The 23,156-nt window shown below is 46.2% G+C and overlaps 1 protein-coding gene across 3 annotated transcripts in view; it reads left to right on the forward strand.

Annotated features, from left to right (window-relative positions):
- The window catches only part of LOC140393771 (chemokine-like protein TAFA-2), a 113,431-nt gene that overhangs the window by 75,285 nt on the left and 14,990 nt on the right, over positions 1–23,156 (forward strand). For all 3 annotated transcript variants that reach the window (XM_072480170.1, XM_072480171.1, XM_072480169.1), the window contains exons 2-3: positions 11,570–11,685; positions 20,805–20,957. In XM_072480170.1, coding sequence (XP_072336271.1) covers positions 11,571–11,685; positions 20,805–20,957 — 268 coding nt within the window. In that variant the 5' untranslated portion in view covers position 11,570. The remainder of the gene's footprint in view (positions 1–11,569; positions 11,686–20,804; positions 20,958–23,156) is intronic.

Here is a 23,156-nt window from a genome sequence, read left to right on the forward strand (position 1 = left end):
ATCTTGACAATAAGCCCTCAACATTGTCTTTAATGTCTGATGCCACCTTTTTAACGCTCCCTGCGATTCTGGATGGTATGCAGTTGATTTAAATTGTTTTATTCCTAAGCTATCCATAACTTCTTTGAATAACCTTGAGGTAAAATTTGGTCCTTGATCCGATTGTATTTCTGTGGGTAGCCCATATCTAGTAAAGAATTTAAGTAACTCCTCCACAATCTTTTTAGCTGTAATATTACATACTGGAATGGCCTCTGGAAACCTAGTAGACACATCCATTGCAGTCAAAAGATATTGATTCCCACTTTTTGTTTTAGGAAGCGGTCCTACACAATCAATTAGGACCCTTGTAAAAGGTTCCTCAAATGCTGGAATGGGTAGTAAGGGCGCTGGTTTTATCACTGCTTGAGGTTTCCCTATCACTTGGCATGTGTGACATGATTGACAAAATTTAACTACATCTTTATGTAGTCCAGGCTAATAAAAATGTTTCTGGATTTTAGCTTGAGTTTTCCTTATTCCCAAATGACCTCCCACTGGTACCTCATGTGCAACTCGCAACACCTCCTTTCTATACCCTACCGGCAATACTACTTGATGAACTTCTGCCCACTATTCATCCGCCTGCATATGTACAGGTCTCCATTTTCTCATCAAGACATCACTTTTATGGTAATAACACTCTGGTATACACTCAGATTCCTCTTCTGTGTATGCTTTCTGATACAACCGGTTTATTTCTACATCTTTCTGATGTAACTCCGCTAATTTTCCTGAACTAAAAATATCCGCCTCATCCTCCGCCTGTTCTTGTTCTTTTTCAACCATCTGATCAAAAATCATTTCTGATAATTGCACTTCAATGTCATCTTCACTCTTTGATTTCTCCTCTTGTCTTAACCTGTGACTTTGCGACCTTGTTACTACACAATCTGGAAAAATCACAGGATATTCGTCCTTCAACACTTCAAGTGTCTGATTTTCCACTGGCTTATCAACCACAGTAGGCATCACTCCCACCTGCGATCCAGCTATATCATTACCCAAGATAAACTGTATTCCTGGACAAGATAGTTTCTCTATTACTCCTACTACCACTTCACCAGTCTTCACTGAACTTTCCAACCTTCCCTTATATAATTGAACACTACTCCTCTCACCCTAAATTCCACACATTACCACCATTTCTGGCAACATTCTTCCCAAACTACATAACTCCTCAACTCTTACCATTAAAGATTGACTAGCACCCGTATCTCTTAAAATTGTGACTTCTTTACCTGCTCCTCCTGATACACACGAGTAAACTTTACCCACATAAGTAAATTATTTAAAGAGATCTGGCACCTTTTTATCAATCACCTCTTGATCAGGCTGTACAATCTTTTGCACCTCCTTCGCTTCACTTGGGCTTTCCTTTACCACTTTAACAAACTGTCTTATCCTGTTTTACCACATCAGCCTTCCCAGTGCTTTTCTTCAACCACCAACACTGTGACTTTCCATGGCCTAGTTTATTACAGTGAAAACATTTGAAATTTTAAATTTCTTTTCCACCCTCCTGGATTTCCTTTTTAATCTAAGGTACACACTCCTTATTATCTCCCATCAGATCACCTTTACCTTTACCACTTGAGTATTTCTCATGTCCTCAGTTTCTATCCCTCACAGGCTGAACTGATGTTGGAGGGAGTGCTGCACTGTCAGAGGTGCTGTCTTCCAGATGAGAGGTTAACCCAAGGCTCCAGCTATTATCTCAGGTGGATGTGAAGGAGCCCATGGCACCAATTTATAAAAAAAGGCGGGAGTTTCCCTTGGTGCCCTGGCCAATGTTTATTTGTCAATTAACGTCATAAAAAACAGAATATTTAACTCATGAGAACTTGATGAACTAGGAGCAAGAGTAAAGGATGAGATCCAATAAGCCTGCTCTTCCATTCAGGGTCGTCATTTAAAAAAAAAAAAAATTATTTCAGGGGGTGTTGGCAACGCCAGCCTTTTTTGCCCATCCCTTATCGTCCTAGAACTGAGTGGTTTGCTGGGACATTCCAGAGGTCAGTTAAGAGTCAAAAACATTGCTGTGGGTCTGGAGTCAGGCGTAGGCCAGACCAAATAAGGATAGCTGACTTCCTTCCCTCCAGAACATTAGTGAACCAGATGGTTTTATGGGTCACCAATACTGACTCTAGTTTGTAATTCCAGATTTTAAATTCTACCAGCTCCCATGGTGGGATTCGTATCCACGCCCCCAGACTGTTAGCTTGCGGCCTCTGGGTTACCAGCCCAATGATCTTACCACTGTGCCACCATCTCCCCTCCATGGTTAAGCGTCTGCCCCAACTCTATATTCATGCCTGCTCTCCTTCTCGCTTCATTCCCTAATTGATCAATAATCCATCTCGCCCAGTCCAAAATCACTTCAAAGATGGAGTATCCACAGTCCGCAGGATGGCTATTTTTATGGATTCTGAACTCTTTTGCTTGGAAATGTCTCCTTACATCTCCTTATCTCAGTCCTAAAGAATCAATGCCTCATCCTAGGATTGTGCTAGCTTGTTCTCGATTCCCCATCCAGGGGAAGCAATTTCTCAGTGTTTATCCTCTCAAACCCTTTCATTCTTCTGTATGTTTCAATATGATCACCTCTTATCCTTCTAAACTTCAGAGAGTATGGGTCCAATTTACTCAACCGCCCATCACAAGACAACATTCTCATTCCAGAAACCAATCGAGTGAATCTTTGCTGTGCTGCCTCCAATGTAAGTATGTCCTTGCTTTATCAAAGAATTTACAGTGCAGAAGGAGGCCATTTGGCCCATCAAGTCTGCACCAGTCCTTGGAAAGAGCACCCTACCCAAGTCCGCACCTCCACCCTATCTCCGTAATCCAGTAACCTCACCCAACCTTTTTGGATACTAAGGGCAATTTAGCATGGCCAATCCACCTAACCTGCACATCTTTGGAATGTGGGAGGAAACCGGAGCACCCGGAAGAAACCCTTGCAGACACGGGGAGAATGTGCAGATGCCGCACAGACAGTGACCCAACCCAAGCCGCAAATCGAACCTGGGACCCTGGAGCAGTGACGCAACTGTGCTAACCACTGTGCTGCTGTGCTGCCCATGGTATATTGTGAAAGAGTTTATGGTGGCCAAAACTGCACACAGTACTCCAGTCTGGTCTCACCAAGCCTTATCCAACTGTGGAACCTTAAGGTGTTTGTGGGAGCTTGCTGTGCGCAAAATAGCTGTTGTATTTCCCACTCCACAGCTGCGACTATACTTAAAGCATTCAATTGGTTGTAAGTTGGATTTGGATGTCCTGAGGTTGAGACAGGCGATGCAAATATTTCATCCTGTCCTGACAAGATCTATGCTCTGTTACTGAGACTTTCATATTCTCCAACTTAATGCCTTCACGCATGATGATATTATCAATAAATATGGATGACTCCAAATACACTGTTGTAATAAAAGCGTAAAGTGCTGGAAATAGTCAGCTGTTTTGGCATTATCTGTGGAGAGAGGAAAGAGACGGAATGTTTCCGGTCACTGACCATTCATCAGAACGGGAAACTTGGGCGTCATTCTCCGACCCCCGACCGGGTTGGAGAATCGCCGGGGGCTGCCGTGAATCCCGCCCCCGCCGGTTGCCGATGTCTCCGGCACCGGATATTCGGCGGGGGCGGGAATCGGGCCGCGCCGGTTGGCGGGCCCCCCCGCTCGATTCTCCGGCCCAGATGGGCCGAAGTCCCGCCGATAAATTGCCTGTCCCTCCGGCATGGATTAAACCACCTTTTGAACGGCGGGACAAGGCGGCGTGGGCGGGCTCCGTGGTTCTGGGGGGGGGGGGGGGGGGGCGCGGGGCGATCTGACCCCGGGGGGTGCCCCCACGGTGGCCTGGCCCGCAATCGGGGCCCACCTATCCGCGGGCGGGCCTGTGCCGTGGGGGCACTCTTTTTCTTCCGCCTCCGCTACGGTCTCCACCATGGCGGAGGCGGAAGAGACTCCCTCCACTGCGCATGCGTGGGAAACTGTCAGCGGCCGCTGACGCTCCCGCGCATGCGCCGCCCGGGGATGTCATTTCTGCGCCAGCTGGCGGGGCAACAAAGGCCGTTACCGCCAGCTGGCGGGGCGGAAATTCCTCCGGCGTCGGCCTAGCCCCTCAATGTTGGGGCTCGGCCCCCAAAGATGCGGAGCATTCCGCACCTTTGGGGCGGCGCGATGCCCGTCTGATTGGCGCCGTTTTGGGCGCCAGTCGGCAGGCATCGCGCCATTTCGGGAGAATTTCGCCCCTTGTTTTGCTGTTCAATTACCATACCGGTTGAAGTTATTCAGGCAGCCCGCCTCCTCAACCTTGCCTCTCGCCTGAGGTGTGGTGATCCTCAGGTTAAATCACCACCAGTCAGCTCCCCCCTCAAAGGGAAAGCAGCCTATAGTCATCTGGGACTATGGCAACTTTACTTACTTTCCTTGTTATTTACAGCAAATGTTTATATATTTGGGCCGCCACATGAGGTTGGAGCTTCTCATCCTTCCAGATTGCTTCTACATCTCAGTCATCTTTGGGTTGTGGGGGTGAGACCCATGCAGACACAGGGGAGAATGCGCAAACTCCGCACGGGCAGTGACCGGGGCCGGGATCCACCCCGGGTCCTCGGCGCCGTGAGGCAGCAGTGCTAGCCACTGCGCCACTATGCCGCCCCCTACTTCTCAGTCACGTGATCTGACCTCGTTATTACATCATGCATCACATGTGCTTCAGATGTTAACTCTTTCATCTACAAAGCTGTTTCAATTGGTGGAAGGGTCCAGAATCAGAGGACATAGATTTAAAGTGATTGGCAAGACAACCAAAAAGCAACCTGAGGAAAAGCTTTGTAACGCAGTGAGTGGTTAGGGCCTGAGATGCACTGCCAGAGAATGTGATGGGGGCAGATTTTGATTGTAGCTTTCAAAAGAGAGTTGGGTAATTATCTGCAGGGAGGAAAATTGAAGGGCTGGAGGGAATGGCAGGGGAGTGTGAATAGATGGGCCAGCATGGACATGACGGGCCGTAAGGCCTCCTCGTGTATTGTAACCATTCTACAATTCTGCTACTTGTTTGGGCAAAGCACAATCTATTATGTCATCCTTCACTATCTCAACACAACCACTGTGGCCTGATATTATTTGGATGGATCTAGATCCAGCAATGCTTTGGTTTTGAAATTCTCGTCCCTTGTTATCAAATCCCTCTCACCGCTCCCTTTCTCTGTAATCTCCTCCAGTCACACAATCCTCTGAAATCTCCGCAATCCTGCAATTTCAGACACTGTTGATCCCTGATTTTAGTCGCTCCCATGCTTTCAGCTGCATGGACCCTAAACTCTGGAATTCCCTCCCAAAACCTCCCTGCCCCTCTCCAATTGAAGATGCTTCTTAAATCCTAACACTATGAACAAGCTTTTGGTCACCGGTGCTAATATCTGCTTATGGATCTCAGTGCCCAATTCTGATTGATAATGCTCCTATGGAGTGACTTGGGATGTTTGACTATCTTTCAGATGATACATAAGTGCAAGTTGTTGTTGGGACTGTGCATTGATTCTGGGTGGATGAGTTAATATAGAAGGAATGACCTTCCTCACCTATCAGTCTACCTTGTGATATATTAACTGGGAGGGGGGAGGCAGGGAATATTAATTGTTTTTCATGGTGGGTGTAAAAGATTACTTGGCTCTATTTCAAACAAGAGCAGTGAGATCTCCCCAGCACCCTGCTCCAGCACATATCAGTTCATCAACACTGAAACTTATTTTTCTGGCTAATATCTCATTGCTGTTTGTAGGAGCTTGCTGCCCACAAATTGACTGTTGCATTCACTACACTCTCATGGAATATTGGGGTAATATGCATAATCGCTTGGACTGAGCATTGGTTAGTGGACCTGAAACAGAGAGTAGGAATAAATCGGTCATTTTCTAGTTGGCATGCTGTTACTAGTGAGGTGCTACAAGGACCAGTGCTGGAGCATCAGCTACTTCCAATCTATATTTATATATATGAAAGACTTAGAGTGCAACAAATCCAGGTTTATTGATGATACAAAGTGAGGTAGAAAAGTGAATTTTGAAAAAGACACAAAGAATCTGCCAGATGTCTAGACAAGAAACCAGGAAAGCAAATGCGGTGTTAGTTTAGTGACCAAGGAAGCCAGCGGTAGGAAGCAAAAGATTTATTTTACTATTGACAATAATCCACCCACGGCAGTAACCAATCACAGGGCGACCCCTGCTTGGGCTGACTTTTATGTTCAGTTCTGTTGAGCCCCAGCTGGGTAGCCTCCGCCCCCCACCTTAAAGGCGATACAATAAAGGTTCACTAGATTCATTCCTGCGTTAAGAGGGTTGTCCTATGAAGGGAGATTGAGTAGAGTGGGCCTATATGTTCCAGAGTTTAGAAATATAGACAGGATCCCATCGAAATATATAACGTTCTAGGAATGTTTGGCAGTGGAGTTGCTGAGTGGTTGTCTCTCCTTGACTGGAGAGTCTAGAACCAGGGATCATAGTCTCAGGATAAGGGGGTCAGCCACTTAACACTGAGATGCAGAAAGATTTCTTATTTCAGAGGGTTCTGAATCTTTGAAATGCTCTACCCCAGAGAGCTGGGATGCTCAGCTGTTGAACTCATTCAAGACTGAGATTGATTGACTTTTGGATTCTAAGGGGATAAAGGGGTGTGGGGATAGTGCAGGATGCTAAAGTTTAGGTTGACGATCAGCCATGTTCTTATTGAATGACGGAGAAGGTTTGATGGACCAAATGGCCTACACATGTTCTTATTATAGCAGTGATTACACTTCTAAAGAAGCATGTCATCGAGTGTAAAGAGCTTTGAGATTACGATGAACATTGTATATTTTAAAGCACTTTATTGAATTCAATTTAACAGCTTGTCCTGGTGGGATTTGAACCCATGACTCCTTGGTTCTGAGTCCTGCACCGTAACTGTGAGATTACCGTACTCTATATTCAATTTGGGCTGCAGCGCAGAAGATTCCCCCATTGTTTTTACGCAGCTGACTTTGTAGGTTTAATGTGTATCACAGTGCATGGGTTCCCTGTAGATCTTCCCTAATTGAATTGCTTCTTTCCAGATGCATCCATGTGTTTGGCTCCACTTCAAGAGAGTATTGAGTTTAGACTGGCAAATGCACATTGCATAAGACTGCAGCGCTAAAGAGACACAGTGCTCGCTCAATTCCATCCAGTCTACTGCACATTTAGTTAATCTCGTGTGGAAGTGGCTGCATCTTTTTTATAATGCATGAAGTCAATATAAATGATTTAAAAGCCGGAGCATAAACTGCAGTGTCTCCCAACAACTTTGTTTGCCCTCTTCTCACAAATATTATTCATTATTGCAAAAACAGAAAATACTGGACACTCGCAGCAACTGGAGGAACAGGACCTCATCTTCCGATTAGGCACATTATAGCCTTCTGCACTTAACATTGAGTTCAACAATTTCACACTGTGAACTCTCACCTGCATCTTCACCTCATTTTTATTTCGATCAATTTATTTTAATTTCTTCCATTGATCTGTTTTTCCCTCACTATTGTCCCCCCTCCCTCCACCCCACCTGGGCCACCTGTTCCCTGTTCCTAGTTGCCCTTTGACACACTGCTCGTCTTTGTTCTGTCGTTCACACATTCTAATCTCTTTATGTGCCACTATCAGCACCCTTGTTAGCCTTAATCACCCCCATTTATATTCTTTTTGTCTTCTGTCCAGAACACCATTGACAATTCCACCTATCGCTGACCCCCTATCCAGCCCCACCGCTTCACTCCGAAAGCTAGTGATTCCAAATAGTACCTGTTGGACTTTAAATTGGTGTTGTAAGACTTCTTTTAGTTGGATGTGGCAAGCATTGCTGGTTATAATATGCATTGTTGGGTGCAATGTGCACTTACTTTTATACATTGTTGTCTGTCACATGCATGCTTAACTGTGGCGTGCATTTTTGCTTCTGGCATGCATTGATGTTTGCAGCATACATTGTCAGGTAGAATATGTTCGTGGCAGTGACGTGGGTTGTTGGATGTGACATGACGTTGGTTCAGCAGAGATTGCTGTTAATGCCCCCTCTGGTTCTCAGAGTAGGTTAGCAACTTATGTCTTCTGCGGGTCCCCCTGGTGGCAGACGGTGTGAACAACGGGAAACCCCATCTGTATAAGGTACAGAAGCCTAGGACTAGGTTCTTTATAAGGAAGCTTTTCTAGAGGCAGACGTTTGTTCAGATTTGGAATAGGTTACCGTTTCCTGTGGCGAGTGAGGATTAACCAATGATAAAGGAGCTGGGTTAACTCCTTCTTGCGACCAATATTGCTGAGTACAAAGGTGGGTCGATTTCTGAGTTTTGTACTCCCCAGGTCACTGTGATTTTCTGGAACTCGGTTTAATCACCTTGTGGTGAATGTATTCACTTAATGCATGAGCTGTCTGTATGATACTGTAACCTATGACCTGGAAGTGGCGATACGGACTACTTCCAGGTACTGTAACCCCGGTGACCGGGGCCATATATTGACCGACCATCTGTGGGTGGCACTCATCTGTACAACCGTCTCTGGCTAGACAAGTTCATGATTAATAAAGCCTAATGTACACTCGCTCTCTCAGTCTCTAGGTGAATTGATGGTACATCACACCTGAATGGTTATGAAAGGAACTGGCCGTGGGTTTTTAAAACAATTCTTTGTCTCTCCAGGGACATCACATGACTACATGTGAAGGGTAAGCTGGGTATCATGATGTTGAGTTGAATCGGCTTGATGGGCCAGCAAGTTTTTTCCTGTCTGGCTTCTCATCTGCAACATACAATGTTGGGCATCAAATGCCATGTCGCGTGTGTCATGGCATTTTGGGTTGTGATGTGCACACTTGGCATGATACACATTAGTGCTAGATGTGGCATGCATTATTGGGCGGGATGAGCATTGTTGGCATCACATTGTTGGCCGTAACATGCACTGTTGGAAGGGCAGCACGGTGGCGCAGTGGTTAGCATTGCTGCCTCACGGCGCCGAGGTCCCAGGTTCGATCCTGGCTCTGTGTCACACTGTGTCCGGGTGGAGTTTGTATATTCTCCCCATGTTTGCGTGGGTCTCGCCCCCACAACCCAAAAGATGTGCAGGCTAGGTGGATTGGCCACGCTGAAATGGCCCTTAATTGGAAAAAATGAAATGGGTACTCGAATTAAAAAAAAAGAAAACATGCATTGTTGGTCATAATGTGCACTGTTGTTTGTGACAAATGTTGAGTGTGGCTTACTTTGTTGACATGAGGGACACTGTTGGCATGATAGGGATGGTTGGGTGTGGCATCCATATTTAGATATGACATCAATTGTTGGGCTTGACAAGCATCATTTGGTGCAACATGCGTTGTTGTGTTGTGGCACGCATTCATTATTAGCTCTGGCATGCATTGTTGAATGTGGCATATACTTTTGAATGTCACATTAATTGTTGGTACATGACATGCCCTATGGATGTTATTGGGCTTGACATGTTGTATGAGACATGCATTGTTGGATCTAACCATTGTTGGATATCCTTCTATTCCTTACCTTGATTCCCTTTATATCTATGTTGCTCACCTCAACCATTCCATGAGGTAGCACATTCTCAGCACAGTCTGGGTAAAACCTATTCTCCTGAATTCTTTACAGGATTAAACAGTGTATGTCTTATATTTATAGCACCTAATCTTTGACTCTCCTCCTAGTATATACATTGGCCGGGATCTTCTGGTCCTGCCATGGTGGGTTCCACTGCAGTGGATGCTGCGAGACAGCCAAAAGTCCATTAACCTTGGCAGGACAGACGGGCCGGACGTACGCGCCAGAGGACAGGTCGCCTTCAGGGAGAGCCGCGGTGCAGCCTGGGAGTTGTAGTTCCCCCGCGTGGCGAGTTAAAGGGGCGGGGCCGGCCGGACAACTGCATTCCCCGGCTGCCTCCGCGCGGACCCCCTGACGCACGCGGAAGTGGGGGAAGGGCAACAAAAAAAAAACTTTGGCAGGACTGTAAGATCCCACTGGTGGGCGGAGATGGAAAATTCTGGCCATTTTCTCTGCATCTATCCTAGCAATCTCCTTCATAATTTTAAATACCTCTAATCAGGATTTTCCTCAGTGCTCCCATTTCTAGAGGAAGGCGACCCGGCGGCTTCAGTCTTTCCTGTTTGTTGCAGCCTTTCTGTCCTGATATCAGCCTTGTAAATCTTATTGCATCAATTTGGCGCCTTTAAATCCTTCGTATAATATGGAGATCGGAACTGTTCACCTTATTCTAACTGAGAGGCATGGAACATAAAAGTAGAAAATACTTCTGCTCCTGTCCTATTAGCTTCTGACTGCTGTTGAGTAAAGAGTTAAGAGTTCTGCTCCTTTCCCAAGGCATGTTTATTTTCCTTGAACACACTCTGTTCAAAGCTCTATCACCACACAAGTGCCACCTGCAACCCCTTTTCCATATCAGTGTCAATTATTGGATACTTAACATCAATGAGACATCTAATTGGAATGTCTCTTAACCCATCCCTAACACGTCCATCTAGTTCTTGCTCTAACACTTGGAATGCATCATTAATAAACAAGCTTAAAATGTCACTCCAAACCCTATCACATCAAGATTCATTACATCGCTTGTGTGCATCTACCTTCATAACTTAATTTCCCTTCTGTGAATTGGTTGAAAATCAATGGGGAAATTTAGAAATCTCAGAGTTATTGAACATTGGTTGTTGACGCAATGAAAAAGGAAAGAGACAAGGATAATGACCTCTACGTTGAAGGAGTTGGAATGGTGTGACGATTCTACAAGGAGTCTTCAGAGTTTGGGATCAATGCTAAGTTAATAAAAGTTTATATAAAGTCCTGGTTTTCCTAACTGCTGAAGTTTGAGCCATGTAGATAGAAAGTTTGAATCCCTGGTTTATGCCTGCTTTAGCTGTGCTAACAGAGGATGCTGGTGGAAGGAGGTTGATGCTGGGATCAACCTCAGCACTTCTGAGTTAAATAGTGAAATGCCATCTTTGGATCCTGTTCTCAATCACAACCTCGGAGGCCATTAATTAAATGGCCATTGGGTGCAGGTATTGGATTACTTCCGCATTTCCACCGCAGAAACTCACCAATGCACCTCCCAAACCTGTGACCATCACTTCCCCGGCGCTCTTCCCCAAGTCACACATTAGCTGACTTGGAAATACATTGGCCATTCCTTCATTGTTGCTCATCCAACATCCTGGAACTCTCTCCCTAACATCACTCTGATTGCAGCAGTTCAAGAGAATGGCTCACCTTCTCAAGGGGCAAGTAATGGCGGTGACACCCATAATTCCACAAAATTGTACCTCCTACTGTAGCCCAGAATTCACTCCTGGTTTCCACTTGGATGAGGTACTGGAACGTCCCTGGTGCCTTGGAAACATACCCCAGTAAGTGTTAGCACCTCCGGGAGAGGAAGGGGAATTAATTTATATAATTTCATCTCTATTTTATGAATTCCTTGTAGGATGAGTGGGAACTACTTACAAAACGTGGGCAAGTGGATAATACTGGTCAGCGTGTGCCTGATAACAATATGGGGAAGAGTGAGCCTGGCTTCAACCCATCATCGAAGCCACTCAGGTATGTACAGATATCTCACGTGTATTTTTAGCTATGTATCTTCTGTTGTTCTGGGCATGAATTAACCGCATTTTGGAAGACTTCAGTTCTACAGAGCAATGGTCAGACCCCACCCAGAACACAACATTCAGTTCTGGACACTGTCCCTCAGGAAGGATATCCGGGCCTGGAACTGATACAAAGAGATGCACCAAAATGAGCTTAAAGAATTGCATTATGAGGAGTCATGCTGCAGCAGTATAGAACCTTAGTTAGGCCACACTTGGAGTATAGTGTTCAATTCTGGTCGCCACACTACCAGAAGGATGTGGAGGCTTAGGAAAGGATACAGAAGAGGTTTACCGGGATGTTGCCTGATATGGAAGGCATTAGCTATGCGGAGAGGTTGGATAAACTCGGTTTGTTCTCATTGGAACGATGGAGGTTGAGGGGCGACCTGATAGATGTCTACAAAATTATGAGGGACATGGACAGAGTGGACAATCAGAAGTTTTTTCCCAGGGTGAAAGAGTCGATTACTAGGGGGCATAAGTTTAAAGTGTAAGGGGAAATGTTTAGAGGAGGTGTGCGAGAAAAGAAGGCTGAGAGGCAACCTAATCGATGTCTTGAGTGTTTCGAAGAGTGAGATCTGATGTTATTGAAGCATACAAAATTGTTCTAGGGCTCGACAGGATAGATGCAGGAAGGGTATTTGCCCTGGCTGGATGAGTGGAGGACGAGCCTAGAACCAGCGGAAATAGTCTCAGAATAGGCCATTTCGGACTGAGATGGGGAGGAATTTCTTCGCTCGGAGGGTGGTGAATCTTTGGACTTCTCTACCCCAGAGGGCCATGGAGGCTCAGTCATTGAACATGTTTGAAGCAGATATTGATAGATTTCTAGATATTGAACAGGTTCGGGATATGGCAATAGTGCAGGAAAATGGCATTGAGGTTGAAGATCCGTCATGATATCAGTAAGTAAAGTCACCATAGTCCCAGATGACCGTAATCTGCTTTCCCCTTTGAGGGGGCGAGCTGCCTGGTGGTGATTGAACCTGAGGATCACCACACCTCAGGCAAGGAGCAAGGGTGAGAAGGCCGGGCCTTCATGAATAACCTCAGCTGGTATGGGAATTGAACCTGCGCCTTGCTCTGGGTCACAAACCAGCTGTCCAGCCAACTGAGCTAAATTGAGCTAAACTGGGCACAACATGAACTGTTTTTTCCCCCTTTATCCTTTCATGGAATGTGGGCATCGTTGGCAAGGCCAGAATTTGTTGCCCATCTCTAATTGCCCTTAGAGTCATTGCTGTGGGTCTGGAGCCACATGGAGACCAGACCAGGTAAAGATGGCGGATTTCCTTCCCTGAAGGGCATTAGTGAACCAGATGGGGTTTTTACAACAATTGATGATAGCTGTCACCATTGCTGGGACTAGCTTTTTATTCCATTTTTTATTAATTGAGTTTAAATTCCACCAGCTGCCGTGATGGGATTTGAGCCCAAATCCTCCAGCCCATTATGTTGGGCCTCTGGATTACTAATCCAGCGATATTACCATTACACCACCACCACTGTTATTACCACGACACCACCATCTCCCCAGTCGGGCTCAGTGGCCTGCTATCATATATATATATTATATACGCCATATACTCTATGTAATCCTATGTAAGTATCTGGCCGGGATTAGGTTTGAAGGTTGTTGGTTCATATAATACGGTTCCCATGGAACATTCTACTTGCTATGGTAAATCAATTTTCATGTTGGAGCTGTGAGCGTAAATATACCTGTGCAGCTTAGGGAATCTGAGATGTAGCATGATTTAGTTTAAGAGACAAAATTAATGCATTGGAATTTCACGGGCTTTTTGGGGGGGTCAGTGGCAAATGTCATTGTACTCTAGGAGCGAAACCAGGGCATGTGATATGTTCTCAATGGGAGTTTACAGAAGTAGCCCAGAGTGATTGATAGTCTGTACAAATAGGTCTCTTTGAATGAAGAATATATTTTTTTCTTTGGCATTCCTTGTCTCCAACCTGACCTAAGCCTCCTCTCACTGCGTCTGAATAGGTTGAACTTTTGTTTTTGGGCCACCCCCAAATGGGGTTTCATATCCCACTCCAGAGACTTGAGACAGGTTCTATGCTGCACGGCCTGTACAATCCTGAGGGAGCTCTTCATTTGAAGAAGAGTGGGGGGCGTTCTCCTATGACCAAACCTTACCTTTGCATCAACACCACTGGAACAGATCGTCTTTAAAAAAGAAGGACTTGAATTTATATAGCACCTTTCGTAGCATCAGAGCATTCCAAAGTATTTTACAACCAATCAAATACTGTTGGAGTGTGGTTACAGTTGTAATGGAGGAAATGCAGCAGCTAAGTTGCCCCGGCTTCCACAACAGAAACGTAATAATAACCAGATGTTCATTTTGTTTATAGTGCTGTGGTTTAAGGGATAAATATTGGCTGGGACATGGGGGTTAAATCCTCTGCTCTTCTTCAAAATAGTGCTATGGGAGCAGCATGGTGGCATAGTGGTTAGCACTGCTGCCTCACACCACTGAGGACCCGGGTTCGATCCTGGCCCCAGGTCACTGTCCGTGTGGAGTTTGCACATTCTCTCCGTGACTGCGTGGGTCTCTTCCCCCCCCCCCCCCCCCAAAAAAGATGTGCAGGATAGGTGGATTGGCCATGCTAAATTGCCCCTTAATTGAGGGAAAAAATAATTGGGTACTCTAAATTTATTTTTAAAAAGTGCCATGGGATCATTCACCTGTGAGCGCAGATGAGGCAATTACCAAATTGGATTATACAAATGGATCAAATGTCTTCTGCAGAAAGCAGATATTAGACATTAATAATGAATGCAATTTGAAGTGAAATCCCTCAGTGAGATTTCTTAACATGTACCTATCTAGTCTAGGTCTAAGCACATTCGTCAGTTTTCCAGTAATGTTAAGTTAAATTGACAGTTAAGTCAGTGTTTCAGTGGGACTATGAGATATTAGCAAGATTGTTTTACTGTGGAAGACACCTTGCAAGGACCCTGACTGCAAGGAACTTAATTGAATTCATTACCACAAACCATCTAATCTTGTTCACGAATATTTCTGATTGAAATAAATCTCAGGTCAATTCTCTTGTGACTTGCGAGTGTGACCTTGCGATTACAGGTGTCTGTAGTGGTCTGCAGATCATTTATTGAAATAAATTGTTTTTTAATTGTTTACCATGAAAAAAGGCAGCAGAAGATGTTGATGCGCAACTTTGCGTGTGCAACATTACAGCTACAATATTGCTAAGTGCGTGAAATAATGAAGTAGCCATTCAGAAGTAAATTTGCTTTAAGAAACAAGTGGGTGGTTTTAGTGAAATGCTACTTTTATTTTATCTGTAATAATGCAGTATTTATTTCACTTCCTCAGTTTCTCCTCACTGGTCAACCACAAAGCGTAGGTAAGGGTGGCAGATTCCCGTCCCTGAAGGATATTTTGACCCAATTGGATTTTTATGATAATCTGACATCTTTCATTTTTTTCCCCCTGCTGCCTTCCAGGCCACAAATGATCAGATTTATTGAATTCAATTTTACAATTGTCTGGTCGGATTTGAACTCACAGCCTCTTGTGTTGTGAATACAATCCATACACAGGCACCTAGAGCATCTAGATTGTTCACAAACGCAATGCCCAATTGGACCCAGAATTGAGTTTTCGACCACATATGCATCTCCATCACCAAAATGCATATTTCCACCTCCTTGTGCTCCTTGAGTCCCAGCCTCCCGTGCATTCCTGGCTTCAATTGCTCCCGAGCTCTGTAATTCCCTCCCTCACAATCTCCGCCTCGTTGCCTTGCCCTCCTAGTTTTTGGACCTCGAAACCTCCCTCTATCACCAAGCTTTTGTTATCTTTCCATCTCTTACGTGACTCGGGCCAGAATTTTCACAGAGCCGGGCCTCCATGTCCCCCTAACCCAGGACTCCCCATTTTTGCTGGAGTAGGTGGGGAGGGGGTGGGGGTGGGGGGCTGGTGTTTAGAGGGTGGGGTGCATGAGGCAAGGTTGAGCTTTGCACATCCATGGTTCACAGAGGCAGATGCACATATAAAAGTGCAGCTGCATTGAAACAGGTCCAAATTTTGTTATTGCGATCTTCGTGGCCATCGACATTTGAGGAAAAGCTACAGGAGTTATTTAGAGTGGGAAGGTATCCTTTGGAAGAAGTAAGCTGCCCTTTTGGAGAGCTAAGCCGTTCTTTGGTGGCAGCCAGGTGCCTTTGGGTATTGTGAAGAGTATATGTGAGTGAGTATAGAAAATGGATACGCTCAGTGGAACTATCACACTGTCAAGTCATTTAAATCGCAAAGCCCTTTAAATTCTTTGGGGAAGAAACAGCCTGGTGTGGCAGCTGGCAATTTCAGTATTTCATTGCCTTTTGACACATGCCTGGGGACTATCATTATAGGATTACTGCTGCACAACTGATTCTATAACCTATCATTATCATAGGGTGGGGCCTGTAAGATCGCAGTTCAATTGACAGCTTCAGTAGTTATAAAGTGTGATGTAGGGCTATGAATGCAAATGTATATTTGCATAAGGTATTAAGTACTTGAAGGAATTTAAATATATTAAATGAGTTTTTATAAAAGTGGCTTTTTAATGAAGTCTGCAATAGACACTTCAAACTCTATTTTATTTAATCTCAACATGGTTCCTGAGGTCTGCCCGTGGTGGATATTGGGTGAGTTTGCATGGAGCATATAAGGGCAAATGGTTGGGTTGGGGATCATGGGTTGGAGCTAAGTTGGCATGGGGCTATAAATGGCCATGGGAGTGGATAGAGGGACATAGATTGGTATGGAGGGTATGAGAGGTAATGAGGGTAGGTAGAAGAAGTGTGATATAACATGGAAGGTGTGCATGGGCCATGCAAGGTGGGTGGGGGCATGAGTTAGTGTGGATAGGGCTTGGGGAGTGTGTGGGGGGTATGAGTGATTGTGAGGTGTGAGGGAAATTTCTATCGTAACTGGGACAAGTCCAGGAGCAGGAAGGCAGGTCTTTTAACCAGCAGCCCCCCTCCCCCACTCCCCTCAGGACCCAGCAGCCCTTGTTCTTGACCGTAATCTCTTTCTGGGCTCGGCGGCCCAACTCCAGTTAGCATGCCCCCTTCCCCATGTAACGAAAATCCAAAGACTCAGGGCGTTTTCTGCCAAAACAGTTTTGCAGAGTTGGGAATTTTCCTGCCTCCGAGCCCCCGACTCAGGAGCGAAAATTTGGACCTTGGTGTCAAATTCTGTTTGGTAACCCTCTTGTGAAATGCCGTGGGATGTTTTGCTACATATAGTAATGCCATTGGGTTACTGATTAAACAGTGCATGCTCCAAGAGCCACAGTTCAGCATTCAAAGTGTAGTTGTTGTTTCTCTTCCCGCACCTAGTGGGGTACAAAGCAGAATTTCATCTGCTCCCATAGCCAGGTTTTTCCTGGAATCAGAGGCTTATAGCTTTAGGGGGCGCCACTGTGCAACAAGCGTGGCTGATCAGGAGTCTCTCCCACTCTTACTGCCTGCCGTTGGGAGTGTGTTTGGAAGGATTTTGCAGGTTGACACTCAACCTGTTTTGCACGGCATTAACGCACCTTCCTCGGCCATCAAGACCTGAGGTGGGATTCGAACCCAGAGCTCCTGGCTTGGAGGCAGGGATGCCGCTCACTGCGCCTCCTCGAAGAGCAGTCCCCTACTCTTACAAAGGTTCCTCTCTACACAGGGAAGAGACCATTCGAACTTTCCATCCTGTTCGTCCTTTTGATCAAATCATGGCTGATGTTGCATCATAGCAACGTCTACCCTCATTGAATCAATACCACTCGGGGCATGATGCAGGCAGATGTTGATTGTGAGGGTGGAGGATGGGGGAGAGAGAAAGGCAGCGGGTGCACAGGATCGGGGAGCAGGAAGGGTAGCGAATGTAGGGTGTGGGGGGGGGGGTGGTGGTGGGAGGAAAAGGCAGGGACAAAGCAGGGGAAAAGAACTGAGATCCAAGGCTGTTTTCCAGTTGGGTCTATAACCCGGCGAGCAGGACGACTGTAGATTGTGATGATCCCAAGGGCAATGAAGAGAGAAGAGAATTTTTCAGTGGGAAAATCCCACGCCTATGTTGAATCCCCATTTGATTGTTCTCTCTGGTCTGTCTAACCAATACGTTATGACCCGGGATGAAGATCAGACAGGATTTGTAAAGGGCTGGCAGTTGTTGTCTAATGTCCGGCGGCTGTTAAATGTAGTTCTCTCCCTGCCTGCGGGGCCGGGTGCTGAGGTGGTTGTGTCTTTGGATACTGAGAATGATCGCGTGGAATGATCTGTTTACAGTTTTGGGTCCAGTCCCCACTTGGGTCTGCCAACTCATTCTTAATGCAATGGCACTAGCTGATGAATTAGCTGGTAGGGGCTACGAGCTCATTCCCCCTCTTTTTTCCAAGGAGGAACCAGAGAATTTGGCCCCACTCAAAATCAACAACCAGCAAATCAAATCAGCCAAATCTTTACCAGCTCCCCTGCTTCCCCCTGACAATTGTGTTTAAACAATGCAGCGCTAACAGCACTGGTCGGCAAGTATGTGCCACATTTGGAATCTATTGACTGGACATTACAGAGACGCATTAAATGTTAATCAGGGTTGAAGCAACAAACAATTTAAACTTAATTTTCCTAATCACTTTTGTAGAGATGATTTTTTTTGTAATGTTGAGCTTGCAAAGATCGAGATTGCCACCAATTTCATTGAGAAAATGAGCAATGAAGTAGTCTGTGGGGCGTCGTTTTAGTTTTATCATAGTCCCATCGGTCACCAAACTTGCAATAACACATCGTTTTTATGTTGAGTGGAGCGTTGTCGATAAACATTGCTTTTGAGCGTTTCAGTAAAAATGTCTGCAGATGGCTCGTGGTTGATTTGCACAGTCTGTACCGTGGGCAAGAAGGTCTCGCTCAGTGAAATCCCAAGAGAGTGCTGCACTGCCACAGCTGCCACTTCTCCTATGAGACATTAAACCAAAGCCTCGTCTGCCCTCTTAGGTCGATGTAAAATATCCCACACCTATTTCGAGTGAGAGGAAGGAAGCTCCCCTCAGTTTCCTGGTCAATATTTATCCCTCAATCGACATAATCACTGTGAGAAGATGATCTGGTTTTTAACATATTGTTGTTCATGGGAACTTGCTGGTTGCTCTGTTTTCTAAAATTCAGCAATAACTACACTCAAGAGTACTAGATTGCCTTGAGGGGGGGGGGGGGGGGGAGAGAATTGCATGGCCTGAGGATAGGAAAGGTGCTATAGGAATACAAGATGCTGGTTTAGCACAGGGCTAAATCGCTGGCTTTGAAAACAGACCAAGGCAGGCCAGCAAGCACGGTTCAATTCCTGTACCAGCCTCCCCGAACAGGCACCGGAATGTGGCGACTAGGGGCTTTTAACAGTAACTTCATTTGAAGCCTACTTGTGACAATAAACGATTTTCATTTCATTTCAAGTCCTTCCTTTTAACATCAAACAGTTGGAGAGAGACAGGGGGCTGGATTCTCCGTTCCTGAGGGTAAGTGTCGGTGCCAACGTAGGATCCGTGGTGTTTCACAAGGGGAAAATCGGCGCGAAACCTTTGCTGATTCCGGTATTGGTGAGAGGCTCGCAACGGCGCCGCATGAAACCCCCGCAGATTGCGGCCGGAGAATCGCTGGGTCCCGGACCGCACATGCGCAGGGCTGACAAGCTGCAGCCAGGCACGCCTGCAACCCCCACACATGCACCGTTCACGCCGGAAAACATGGCGCCGGCCATGCTGGTAGATCGGGTACCCGCCCATCCCGACCCTACAGCCCACCTCTTGGTCACCCCTCACCACTCTCCCCCGCCCTAGCAGAAGCCCCCTGGCCAGTAGCATGGATCTCGGCCGAGTGTAGCGCCGCTGGACACTGTCCGCAGCCAGCACGCCTGGCTCCCGACCGCTGTGACCACACGTGGCCCACGCCGTCGGGAACTCAGCCCACTGAGGTGGCGCATCACGGCTGGGCCGGCTGATGGCGTCTGACAGGGTTGCGACAGCGCGCGGCGCGGGGCCCGCGATTTGGAGGAGGCGGAGCATTGCGAACCGGCGTCAAACCGGCGCCTACCCCGATTTCGGCACGGGAGCCATTCTCCGCCTGATCGCCATTCTCGATTTCGGCTTCGGTCTACGGAGAATCACGCCCAGGGAGGTTGAAAGTGACTGGTTGGAATTGGGACTAAATATTAATTGGGAAGATTGGAGAACTTGTTTCAGAACCAGGGGCTGGATTCTCCGTCCCGCCGCAACAGATTTCTGGTTCAGCACACCGGCGGGATGCGCTGTTTCGCCGGCTGGTCAATGGGGTTTCCCATTGTGGGGCAGCCCCACACCGTCAGGAAACCCCATTGGCTGCCGGCAAAACGGAGCATCCCGCCGGCGGAGAATCCAACTCCTCACCTCCTGTGGAAATTTGGAAAATGTCAGTTACTGTGGTCAGCTCTAATAAACAAATGTACTTTCCAAAGATAGGAAATAAAACTTTACATTTCAATAGTGCCTTTAACCCCAAGATGTTCCAAAGCACTTCACCAGCAATGAATCAGTGTAGTCACTGTTGCAATGTAGGAAACACAGCAGCAGATTTATGCACAGCAAGCTCCCATGATCAGCAATGTGATAATGAACAGGTAATCCTCATTGGTGATGTTGGTTGAGGGGTAAATGTTGTACAGACACCAGGGAGAACTTTGCTTCAAAGAGAGTCCATGGGATATTTTACAGCAAATTGAGGGAGCAGATGGGGCCTTCGGCTAGCGCCTCATCCAACAGTGCAGCACTCTCCCAGTACTGCAGTGGGAGTGTCATTTTAAATTAGATGCTCAAATTTCCAGAGTGGGATTTGAACATACAGCCTTCTGACCGAGAAGCAAGTGTGGTACCAACCGAGCCACAATCGGTTCAAATTACACGGGATCCCGGAATCCATACGGGCGCGTGGCAATCTGAGGTGTACAGAGCACACAATTCAGATACGGAGAAAGTAGTGAAGGGATTTGTTCCTCAACCATGTGTGTGTTTTCCCTTTTGCAGTCGTCCATGTTAAAGCTGGAACATGTGAGGTGATCGCTGCTCATCGGTGCTGTAATAAGAACAAGATCGAGGAACGCTCCCAGACAGTGAAGTGCTCCTGCTTTCCTGGGCAGGTAGCTGGGACAACGCGAGCGGCCCCATCCTGTGTTGATGGTAGGACGTTTTTCCTAAATTAAAAGAATTGCGAGTGAATCTCCTAATGCCATGGGCAGATACAGAACGAAGCACCACCTGCTCTGTTCTGCTGTGGTTCGATTCCCGGTTCGGGTCACTGTCTGTGCAGAGTCTGCATGTCTGCGTGGGTTTCCTCCGGGTGCTCCGGTTTCCTCCCACAGCCCAAAGGTGTGCAGGCTAGGTGGATTGACCACGCTAAATTGCCCCTTAATTGGAACAAATTAATTGGCTACTCTAAATTTAAATAAAACAGTATTTGTTTAATTTAAATTTGATAGTTATTTACTTCCAGCGCCACTTTGCGCAGCAGATTCAAGGTCGCAATAACTGGTTGTGTAAAAGCATCCTCCTCATCTTCCATCTGCTTCCTTTGACAATGACCTTATATCTGTGTCCTCTACTTACTGACACTTCTGCCTGTGGATTTGTTTTTTTCCCCTATTTGCTTTATCAAAACCCATCATGTCTTTGAACGCCTCTATTAAATCCCCCCTTAGCCTTCTCTTCCCTAAGGAAGACAACCCGAACCTCATTATTCTCACCACATAACTGAAGTCCCTCATCCCTGCCGTCTCTGAATTTCACCACCCTCAGGCTCTTATCTAGATTTCCCCATAAATGTTATTCATCTCAACCACTTCCTGTGGGAGTGAGTTCCAAATTCTCACCACTCTTCAAGACGTTTCTCCTGAATTTACTATTTAATTTATTAGATTTGGACTCCCCCAAACGGGTGCTAAGCATCTTCTCTACATCTTTAGGATGGCACGGTGGCACAGTGATTAGTACTGCTGCCTCACAACGCCAGGGACCCAGGTTCAATTCCAGCCTTAGGTGACTGTATGGAGTTTTCCCATTTTCCCCTTGTCTGCGTGGGTTTTCTGTGGGTGCTCCAGTTTCCTCCCACAGTCCAAGGATGTGCAGGTTAGGTGGTTTGGCCGTGCTAAGTTGTCTGTCAGTGTTCAAGGATGTGCCGGTTAGGTGGATTGGCCATGCCAAATTGCCCCTTCATGTCTAACGATCATAGAATCATAGAAGTGCAGAAGGCGGCCATTTGGCCCATCGTGTCTGCACCGACCCTCGGAAAGAGCACCCTACCTAGGCCCACGCCCCGCCCCCATAAACACACCTAACGTTTGGACACAATGGGGCAATTTAGAATGGCCAACCAACCTACACATCTGGGTGGAAACCAGAGCACTCGGAGTAAACCCACGCAGACACGGAGAGAAATCGCAAACTCCACACATTCATTCACCCAAAGTCAGAATCGAGCCCTGTTATGAATCAAGTCACAGAGCTACACCACCGCTAAGGAACAATCAATAGTCCTGTCTGTTGCTTATAACGGGGTTAGTGGGGTCAGCAGTGGGCAAGGAGCAGAATAAAGAGTGACCAGATGTTAAGAAAGAGGTGGTCAGGTGGCCAGCATTTGAACAGTGTTCTTTGTTTTGTTGCTGCTAAAATTTAATTGAAAATATGAGAAGCAAATAATTAATCATTAATAACCAATAAGTTGGGAACTAATAGTTAATGACCAGTAATTAACAATAACTAATATTGGATGAATGTTGGCCCAAACACCAGGATATAAAACTACCCCTAAAACCTGAAAGTTAATGATTCAAAAATAAACTTTAACCGGCAATTGGTGCAAAGGGTTTATTTTTCTGGAAAGCAGCCAATTGATTACCATTTATCAGTGAAAGGTAATTCTGACAGTTATTAATCTGAGAGAAAATAGTTGTCACAGGTCCAGTGACCCTTCATCCTACTAGTGACTAGATGCCAGCTCAATGACCTTCATTATGTAAATATAAATCCTCATCCCTGTAACTCTATCTGAGTGGTCAGCTTCCCGCTCATGGTGTATGATGTGATCTGATTTTAGAATCGCCGTCTATAATTCATCGAGCAGCCCGCTTTGACACAGAAATAATCCATGAATTCTTTTCTTGATGAAGCTGTCGTGATGGCCTCACGATTGTTAATTCTCCTGTGTTGACATTGTTGTGTATCGAGTGCAGCTGCCACAGGGAACTGACTATTTTGGGGTAACCTGAAGCCTTTAACTTAGCAAGATCTAGGGCAGCACGGTAGCATTGTGGATAGCACAATTGCTTCACAGCGCCAGGGTCCCAGGTTCGATTCCGGCTTGGGTCACTGTCTGTGCGGAGT

Source organism: Scyliorhinus torazame, chromosome 17 (genome assembly GCF_047496885.1).
Source record: "Scyliorhinus torazame isolate Kashiwa2021f chromosome 17, sScyTor2.1, whole genome shotgun sequence".
NCBI classification, from domain to species: Eukaryota; Metazoa; Chordata; class Chondrichthyes; order Carcharhiniformes; family Scyliorhinidae; genus Scyliorhinus; species Scyliorhinus torazame.